Source organism: Apteryx rowi, unplaced genomic scaffold (assembly GCF_003343035.1).
Source record: "Apteryx rowi isolate R43461 unplaced genomic scaffold, aptRow1 scaffold_172, whole genome shotgun sequence".
NCBI lineage: Eukaryota > Metazoa > Chordata > Aves > Apterygiformes > Apterygidae > Apteryx > Apteryx rowi.
The window spans coordinates 473,098-483,369 of record NW_020447997.1 but is presented as its reverse complement, the minus strand read 5'-3'; the positions used below and the strand labels follow the sequence as shown (position 1 = coordinate 483,369).

Here is a 10,272-nt window from a genome sequence, read left to right as displayed (position 1 = left end):
GCTCTGCCGCGCCCGTCAGTGCCGCGGGGCGCTGCGGGAGCCGCCGTGCAATGGGGCTTACCCGGGCGGCTTCCTTCTGCTGTGCAGACGCCAAAACAGCTCTGGGTTCAGCTCTGTCGCTCGTCGCTGTCACAGCTTGAGCAGTTCTGTTTGCTAGAAAATGGCCATGAGGTTTAAAAAAAAAGATCAGCAAAGTAGAAGTTTAGTTGTGAGCAGGTTGCCTGTAAAAGAGCAAAAGATGATGGTAGATCTGACTGAGTAAAGAAAGGAAAAAACGTGGTAAAAGTGGGAAAAATATGTTTTTGAAGATGATTACATCAACTAAAGATTTCATATTCTTTTGTATATGCTTTCTTTAGAAGTGATTATTAGGTGGGAATGGAATTATGGTATGGCTGAAGAAGGGATTTTTTAAAACTCATGAATAATGAATGTTAGTTTGAATATTTTTAAGTAAAGTTTCAGCTTTGCTTTGGATACTAGACAGCCAAGGGTGGTTCAAAGTGATATACAAATTCAGGGAGGATTAAGAACTGTAGCTAGGAATATGATTATGTTTCTTCTCTCCTTCCTGTTCTTGTCTCACTGCTGTTCTGCCACACCAAAGCGATGTACTCCTTCTGAATGGAAAATGCCGGTTGGACGTGGGAGAGTCAAAGACGGGAGATTGTTCTTTAGCTCAGCTGTTTGTCACATAATTTGAATATTAGTTTATGTGTAATACGAAGTACACATAATGAAAATTCTTTTAGGCATCATTAGTGTACCTGAAAACTTTCTCTGGATAAACATACAGAACTTTCATGGGTAACTGTGCCAGATGCCTAACCTGAGTCTAGAATAACATAGTTACAAAATTGAAACTCTGCATCTTTTTCAATAGTTACACTCAGAAAAGATATTTTAAGCTGTGAGTGCCAGAGTGGGATCCAGATATAGGAGGAGGAAATAAACTGACTTGTCAGGTCTTCATGACTAAAATATTTAGAAACAATGTAATGGGAAAAAAAAATTGTTATGGATTAGTTCTTGTGATGCTGTGGTAGTTACAGTCTTGTGCTGTCCCATGTATTATGTTTTGATAACCATTAAAGGCTTCAGAACATCTTTAGCTTATTCTTCTCCCAGTAATGAGAAGGCCTGGTGTACAACAGCTAATATTTCATGGGCAGAATAAAAGACTGCTTTGAAATATTTTGTCTGTAGTAACTTCCTCTGCTTCTCTGCTTGCTTTATTGTGTGATGTAATTGCACAGTTTATCAAGCAGTATTGGGAACCTGCTTGAGAGAAGCTCTCTTTAACTGTTCGTTGCTTTTCTGTAATTTAAAGTAAATAAAACTAATGCTACAACGTTAGAGTAAATATTTAACATTATTCTTTTTCTTATGAAAGTGTGAAGTTTGATTTAATGTATTGAAAATTAACTGTATATGTTAACTTTAAAAGAAATGTAGAATGGCTTAGAAAATATAAGCTGTTTGCAGTTTAAGGTCACTGTGTGGCATGAATGACCTTACTAGGTTCATATTTATTCAAAGGCCTCCTTAAGCAATAAAGCATGATTTTAGTAATATTTAAGCTCTGGAAAATTAATAGTATTTTCAATGGGACTTAGCTATATTACAGACTAATTTCTTTTTATTTACTTTGAAAATGAATATTGAGCTGCTTTTTTCAATCCATTACCCAGCAGGAAACTAGGGTTATGCTGTTGTGAATTCTTGAATTCAAGAATACAGTTTAATTTGAATGAATTTTGGTAATTCTTCTTTGTGTGTCATATTTTGCAGTTTGTGTTCTGGAATAGTATAGTCTTACTGGACAAGATCCATATTTTATTTAACACTTAAGATATGGGAAATCTGTAATCTGTGATAGGAAAAGAAAGTGAGTATTAACATGTTTCTTTTGGGTTTCAAGCCAAGTAAATAGCCAGCTATAATCAAACCTTAGAATTTTTTGTAACCCTACAAATTTATGTATGCTGACCAGAGAATGAAAATAAAGCATCTGTAATCACCAAAATGTGGTTTCATTTTCTGAATGATAAAAAATAAAATCCCTTGTAGTTACTTAATAGCTATATCTCAAATTAAACCTTCGAAATTTGAAAGGTCAGTGTCGTTCTCAATGAGTGGTGATGTTAGAGAAGTGTTTGATATCACACTTGCTTGGAACTGTGCAGGAATAACATAGTTTGACTGTAAACTTTTTCTTCTTTCTCAAGATATTTAGATTCTGCAAATCAAAATGCCACAAAAACTTTAAAAAGAAGCGAAATCCTAGAAAGATCAGATGGACCAAAGCCTTCCGGAAAGCAGCTGGCAAAGAATTGACAGTGGTAAGAAGACAAACCAGTGTACACTTCACATTAACTCACTAAAATGGCAGAAAATAAACCTCTTCCTCTTGCGGACAGGTTAGGTTAGCTAGCTGAATGCTTTACCACCTAATTAGATGAGTGCCAGCGATGGAGTAAGTGGGGGAAAGGAGGGACTGTGGAAGGCGAAGTGAGACTTTTCTTGGGAGTGATTTATTCATTTAGCTCAACTGTAACACATCTCCTTTCAGCTTCAGTGTGGAAGCCAGCAATAATCTGGGTTATGGGGTACCCTTCAGAAGTCTATATTTTATATATATATATGTGTGTGTGTGTGTGTATGTATGTATATATATGTGTGTGTGTATATATATAAAAAAACCATGTAGGACAGTTACCTTTTGAAATCTCCTTAAAGCCTAGAATATATAGAAGGAGTCTCTGCATGGATAGGAAAGTTTCAATAAGAGCATATGGGATGTTAAAGTTTCAGGACAAAGTTACTTCAGTGGTAAAAACACTAAATATGTATATTTGGCAGGACAATCCTTAAATAATTCATGGATTACTCTGATTTAATTACCCTTTTTTGACAGAATACTAACAATTCAGTATGTATTTTTGATACAATGATCTGCTGCTGTCTGGATCTTCTTATGGGAAGGATTTTTTTTATTATTATTTGATGTTACTCTCAGGCGCCATCTTTAATTACCATCTTTTGTAATTGTGCTGTTTGCTTTCAAGTTCTTCCTGGCTAAGTTGAATTACATTATTGAAAAGAATTTAAGATCTTAATTTAAATTTACTTCATGCATGTCTAAATAAGTGAAACAGTGCTCTTATTTTGAGATCCAATATATCTATGCTATGTGTTAAACACAATACATAAGAGTAGTGCTTTGTTTTAGTACAGTTAGTATTCTTTCATAAGCAAGCTTTGGGGGGGTGTCTGAATAGGCTTGTAGTAATGAGAAATACTGTAGTTTGTAAGAAGGTGATAGTTGTCACTGCTTAGAACAGTTAAGCACATTGGATAGAGCTTATATGTATTTACTTGTTTTACTTGTATTTACTTGTTTTCCTGGATTTCAGTGTTCTTCTTTTAAAAGATTTATATATATTAAAAAAAAAAAAAAAAGGCATTCAGAAGGTCATAGGCTTTCCAGGCAGTTGTTCATAAGATATTTCTGAAGGACTGTCTTTATTCCAGCTTCCAGTGTTTTTGTGCAGTCATTCAGTTGTCCCCTCAGCTTTGGAACTGAAAAGATCCATTGGCCAGTGTGAGGCAGCAGTAGTTTATCTATATCTTCATGCACGTAGTTTAGGAGATCCTGGCACTTTGAGTGTCTGCTACTCTTACGATATTTCCTTTGGCTATGTTTGTGGTGTGATACAAAACAATGCTGTATGTTGTAACAGGTAAAAGCTGACTCAGTTTAGGAGAAAATCTGCAATGACTGATGTTGTGGTACTGTGTGGCAGTTTGTTAAAAATGAATTTTAGGGAATTTTTGGAAGAACGAGAAGAACGACCTGTAGATGTTAGTATACTGTGTGTCCTAGAGCTTTGTAATTGAGCATGGCTTGGGAGTGCGTATGTGGCATTTCTTGCTACTGTATATTGTTTCTCTCATTGTCTTTTGCTCAAGTGAAGATTATCAGCTGATCTGATAGTTCTGCTCTACCATTACAAAAAAGATCCTGTTGTCAGGGAAAGATCTTCAGTTAAACTTCGTATAAAACTAAGTATACCTAGCAAAAAAAATCTGTCCAAACCCTTAAAAAATACAGAACATCATCAAATCAAAATATATTGCAATTTCAGATGACTTTATATTTTTTTAATATCCTTAAGACAATGTTTCTTTTTTGAACCTTTCAAAAATTATGGGTTATTGAATAAAAATTGTTTGACCTGCAGTAAATGTTTTTAGCACTTCATCTTGTCAATTTTGCCTTCCACCTGTCTAGTCTACTCCTTATTTCATACTCCAGACTGGGACTTCCCTGTTCCTTTTGTCTCGTTAGAAAGAAAATAGCCCAGGGAGATATTTTGGTAAATAATTCTCTGCAGACAAATTACTGTGGTGTCTGGCATTTTGAGGTTGAGCATTCTGATATTCCCTTCTAGTTTGCTAATCTCCAAAGGTCATTGAAGTGTAGGAATTGAGATTCTAAAAGAAAAACAAAAATCACATCTGATAATTATGAGTGCTACAATAAGTATGTATTGATCTACGTATGCTCCTGTATGTAAATCTGTATTTACTTTTTATTTATATAGGATAATTCATTTGAGTTTGAAAAACGTAGAAATGAACCAGTGAAGTATCAGAGAGAGTTGTGGAGCAAGACTGGTGAGTCATCCTAGAAAAAGCAAAAGACAAGCTGTGAGCAGTGAAATTTTCTTTTACATGCACATGTTTTCAGAAGACTTCACAGAATATTGATGCTTGTAGTGATTGTTCTTTGAAAGTACTGGAATCATGACCAAATTCTTAATGTAGGATGGGTTGAGTTGTGAGCAGGTGTGGGTTTTCACTTAATTTTTTTTTTCAGAAAACAGTTAGAAAACCAGGTGCAGCATTAATCTATTTTTAACTATTGTCTTTGAAAAACCTAAGTGCTTCTCCAGTTTTTGAGGGGCTCCCAGTATATGCCTTTTACACTGATGTAGTTGTTTCTTTGTTCTCACTCATTCTGCTTCAGTTTGTTTTAATAAATCAAACAATGTAGAATGAAGGAGTTGCTTATTTTTAAGTTATGAATGAATGCCACTAAGGGGAATGTGGTAACTTGCATTTGATCTGAATTAGAACAAGAGTCTGTTGTGATGGTTAGCTGTAGAAAATACATGTAGGCATAAAAGTGGAAGCAATTCATTATAGTTGGTACACAAAATGTTCTTCTGTTCTCTTCTTTGAAGAAGGAAGAACTTCCTTTGTGTAGTGTAACAGTTGTCTCTGATGTAGAGGTTTCATATTATGGAATACTGTAATGTGGCTCTATGAAATAGTAGGTGTTTTCAACTGTATGTATGTAAGCACATTTAAAACAACTTTTGCTTTGTTTCAGTTGATGCAATGAAGAGAGTGGAAGAAATCAAGCAAAAACGCCAAGCTAGATTTATTATGAACAGGTAAGGAGGGAAACTTGTATTATGGGAGCACTTGCAAATCTGTATTAGATATTCCATCTTTCCAAAGATTTGATGATTAGAACTTTTAGATGGTTATTTGCTTTGTATACACACAGAAGTCCAAATAATGTGGTAATATAGTTGAGTGGACCAAACAATTATGCTGTATTGGCTCTCCAAGAAAAAGTAGCTTTTGAACACTCAACATTAGTAGGTGTATTTTGATGTTTCTGGTTTGAAGAGTCCAAAATTCAAACAAATTCCTGTTAAGAACTGATATAATTCTGGCTCTTTTCTTGTTGTGCATCCAGTATATGCTTGAATGAGTTCTCAAGTATTTCTACCATTATTTCCTTATAGTCACAGTTATTTACCCAGTTATTTACATTTACCCATTATTTACACAGTTGTGTTTACATATCTTTAGTTAAAACTATGTCATGTATTGAACAGAAAACACACTCCTCCACTCTGAAGGTAATTTAATCCTTATTCTCTTCCTACCCCCGTCTCAGATTAAAGAAGAGCAAAGAGTTGCAGAAGGCAGAAGACATCAAAGAAGTCAAACAGAATATCCACCTTCTTCGCGCTCCACATGCAGGCAAGTACTCAGTTTACCTGGTTTGCTCAGATTAACTTGTGTATACACTATCATGATGAACATTATTTTTTTGTACGACTAATTCTACGGATCAATAATTATGTGCATTTTTCATAATTGATTTGGATATTGTATATGGAGAACAGCTCTTGCCATTAAACGTGAGCAGTATCTTGGTTCTGAATCAAGTGCACCCTTTTATTTATGTAGTCCTGCATTCTTCTCTTTTTCTCCTTACTGCTCTATTTTAAACTGCAGTCAGTACCTGGTATTTTCTGAACTATACGTTTGTTACTAATGCATTTATCTAAGTCTTACCTTTAAATTGAATCATTTAAACTCAACAAACTGAACCACTGATTGATATAAAATACGATAGTTAAACTCTACTTTTTGAACTTGTTAGCTAATGAGACATTGAGAGTGGGGGTTTTTTGTTTTTTTTTTTTGTAGTTCAGTGTGTGTAATGAAACTTATATGAAAATACCATTTCTTTCAGTGATAGGCTAACATTTTTTTTAATATCATGGTAGTTTTACTAATTTTCATCAAAATCTTTGCCAGTTCAGATATAAGAATGTATATTCTTCATCAGTGAACTGAGTTTTTTCAATTAGCTTTCAGTTGCAGAAACCCATTCCTCCTAAATCATGTGTTTTCTGAACTCCTTATCGCAAGTACTAGTTTGTGTTAGATGATGTTAGTAAAGTGGATTGTATGGATTGTTTATTAAAAAATATATAGTTAATGGGACACATGGCAATTAGTAAAAAATCTATCTATTCATTATTGTTTTATAAAAAATTATCAGCAGTTTACCTCAGTGGATGTTGGTGTGATGCATTATTGAACATTAACTAGAGTTCTGTTTACATTTTTTCAGTTTATGTGTTTGTATTAACAACAGTCTAAGATTATGTGTGAAACAGACTTTTGTCAGGATATTTTTAAACTTTGATTTAATCTTTTACTTGTTTTTTGAGGGGAGGTGGTATGAATTGGGAAAGGATCAAAAAGATCTTAAATTTGAAAGAATAAACCTGCATTTTTTTGTTTCCTTTTGCTTCATTAAAAGGATGATGCACAGCAGCGTGTAGTAGATCTGTTTGCCAAGCAATAGGTACCTTTTCAAAGTTTTGCAATTCCAGCTGGCCTGAAAGAGAGCAGGATCAAACATCAGTTCTGGACTGCTTTTCTTGTGGCATTGTTAAGAATTAACGTTATTGTCACCCAACAGTGTTCAGGAGTGCTTAAATCTTGTAGGTAAATAGTGTGTGAAGGCTATTGATCTTTTAAAAATAATGCATTTTTATTATTGCTGTGCAAAGTTCTGATTGGTCTTGCCAGCTGTATCAAAGTTCATAATACTAGATGGAAAAAACACATTGACTGCATTTTAGGCTTTGCATAAAAACAGTAACAGCGTTGCAACAATTCTTCAGTTGTGCTTGAGTGGTTCAGCTTGAGTGGTTACTTTTAAACTACTGTTTTATCAGTACATTCAGGCTGACTATTTCTTCTGGAACAGAGGGACACATCATTTAAAGAAAAAAAGTTATTTGGGCTTAGAGAGACATTTTGAATTTAATCCTTTCTTTGTTTTGAAGGCAAACCAAAACAGCTGGAGGACAAAATGGTGCAGAAGCTACAAGAGGATGTGGCTATGGAGGAAGATTCCTAAAATGCTTGTGCATTTTCTATTTGCGCCTCTTCAGCAGTTAGCATTTGCTAACTGCCTCACCAGGCATCATTCAGAACTGTGCTTATAGTTGAAGAAAAAATACTTTTTACTGAATAGTGCTCACCTACAGGTTAACTGATTTTTGTTCTTGTAAAAATTACGTAATACTTGTAAAATGGTTGTTCTTGTGGATAATGGTTTGGACAGTACTTACAGTTATCTAATTCAACAAAACCTTGCTAGCAGGATGAAAAATAAAGCATATTGTTTGTGGTACCATATCCTCTTTGTTATCAAGAAAGACAACATAATTTTCCTTTTCACTGATAAAATCAAGATATAAAAGATACTGGCCCTGGACTTATTTTGTCTGTTGTTCGTTTGTAGTGGTAAAAGCAGGTAAAAAGGTATCTTAATATTTACAAGTTGGGTCAATGCAGATTTCTTTTCAGTCTGCTTATTGGGAATATTTTTCAGCTTATATTATAAATGCAGCTTGTGTTTGTTTTTTTTTCTCCTCTGTGTTTTGAGTTAGATTCCCCAAGATTAGGTTGTAGTTGATGTCTAAGCCTGGCAAAGCTAACATGGAGACAGGCCTTACCGCCATTTGGAAAATAACAGGAATAGTGATAGCATCCAGTCTGGAGTTGGAACCATCAGCATATTCCTGAACTACTGAAACTCAAATCTGACATGTAATCAGGCTGATTCATATGCTCAGTAAATAACACTTTTGAGTGTTAATAATGTAACCTAACACTTAGGATTATTTTGATAGAAAAGATAATCATATTAAAGTGTAGATATATTGCATATCATATTGGTATTTATCTTTATTCTGCATGTCATCAGTATTCAGATAAATACTCTGCTCTTTTAAACATTCAACAGTTTATCTACAAGAGTGATTAGAGAAGCCTTTAAAAAGCCTTTAAAATAGCATTTACTCTCTTGTTGATGGTAACTACCCTGAAAAATAATTATTTGCAGTTCTGTTCCAAACTTGATTATGTGCTAAATCAATTAGAAAAATTCCTCATATGTACTACCTACAGGTGTATTGCATAACTCAGGAAAGAATCAGATTTGAACATATAAAAAGATAGGTGGCGGGGGGAATGTGTGACATGAATATGGCATTGTACTCAAATTTTCATCTCTTAATTTACCAATTATGTTTAGATATTTAGAAAGTTTTGATATATTTTGGGGGATATAAGAAGAACTTAATTCATACATAACTTCATGGAATAAACAATTTATATACTTTAAAATTTGCTGATAAGGTGATGTCATCTTACAAATATTTTTGTATGTGTAGTATTAGTATTTCCCACATAAACTGTAATATAGATAACATCCCAAAGGCTTATGGTAAATTGATCAGGAAATACATGCCAACAGGATGAATTCAGTAAGATGCTACAACAAATTCCTTGGACATAATGAAGGGAACATCCTACAGAAGGCTAACTGGTATCTTTATGTGCGATTATACAAGCTAACTAGCCCCTTACATTTGGATCAGGTCTTCACTAGGTGTATTCAATGAATTGTTTAGCTTGCTGAGCAGCTGAGAAACACGTTTTATTGCCTGCCAGGAACTTAAATAATTGAAAATACTGTACTAGGAGTTGGGGGCTTATTTGGGAGGGAATATGGCAAAAGATTGTTACTGTAGTGTTTAATCCTCCAGTTTATTAACTGTCCTGGTTCAGGGGCAGCAGAGGGAAAGTATCAATGATGTTGGTCTAGAAATTGAGGGGGAACCTCTAAATTTATGGTGTTAGTCTTTTACCCACCACCTTGCACTCAGTTTTTTGGAACCTTTTTGGAGGAAGTTTCTGAAAGAAAATGGAAATACTAGATGCTTTTCTGAGAGGTAGCATTTCTGTTTTATAAATTGTCTTACTTCACCAATGACTAGTAATGTTTACATTCAGCCTGCTTGTCACAAGCTTACATTACTGTATTAGTAGTTAATTTTGTTGGTGATTTCCCTCCCCACTGCCCCCATCCTCAATGATTTGCTTTTAGTGTGACTGCTAGTAGTGGTGTGTGGCATTACTGCTGAATCCAGTGAAAGATAATTGTTTGAGGTCTCCGCTGCAGATGATGAAATTGATTCCAAAGACAAGTTTTCAAACTGTAAGTATGGCAACATCCCCAAGGAATGTAGTGTATCTGCTTATATATTAGGAGACTTAAGTGCTCTCTTGTCTGCTGTATTATTATTATTTAAAGCAGCGTTTTGTTATTTAATTGGCAGATCTTTTTGATATTAAAAAATACGATTTTCTTTTGGCCATAAACACTACATAGTTTTGTAGCAGTGCTCCTGTTTCTGCGATGTGACACCTGTCAGTTATGAATATGCTCTTCTAAAAAGCTGCTGATTAACAGAAGGAGGGTTGCACAGACTTCTGAACTGAGATCCACCAAAAAAAGCAGAATGTACAGCTTGTATGAAGGCCATCTTCATATTATTGGATGTCATTAGTCCTTAAAGCAGAGTACTTTTAGAAAAG

General features: G+C 34.6%; 2 protein-coding genes across 3 annotated transcripts in view; both read left to right on the top strand.

The window, feature by feature from the left end:
* Window positions 1-2,285, top strand: part of RAB27A (RAB27A, member RAS oncogene family) — a 33,146-nt gene extending 30,861 nt beyond the window's left edge. The window contains exon 8 of the mRNA XM_026060858.1: window positions 2,229-2,285. The gene's annotated coding sequence lies outside the window, so the exon portion shown is untranslated. The remainder of the gene's footprint in view (window positions 1-2,228) is intronic.
* Window positions 1-8,093, top strand: part of RSL24D1 (ribosomal L24 domain containing 1) — a 9,919-nt gene extending 1,826 nt beyond the window's left edge. Inside the window, exons 1-6 of one of the 2 annotated variants that reach the window (XM_026060860.1) lie at window positions 88-685; window positions 2,229-2,342; window positions 4,608-4,680; window positions 5,399-5,462; window positions 5,978-6,063; window positions 7,671-8,093. In XM_026060860.1, the coding sequence (XP_025916645.1) occupies window positions 548-685; window positions 2,229-2,342; window positions 4,608-4,680; window positions 5,399-5,462; window positions 5,978-6,063; window positions 7,671-7,744 (549 nt within the window). In that variant the 5' untranslated portion in view covers window positions 88-547 and the 3' untranslated portion in view covers window positions 7,745-8,093. Of the gene's footprint in view, window positions 1-87; window positions 686-2,228; window positions 2,343-4,607; window positions 4,681-5,398; window positions 5,463-5,977; window positions 6,064-7,670 lie in introns of those variants that run through there. The other variant, XM_026060861.1, reaches the window with a different exon arrangement.
* The last annotated feature ends 2,179 nt before the right edge of the window (window positions 8,094-10,272 follow it).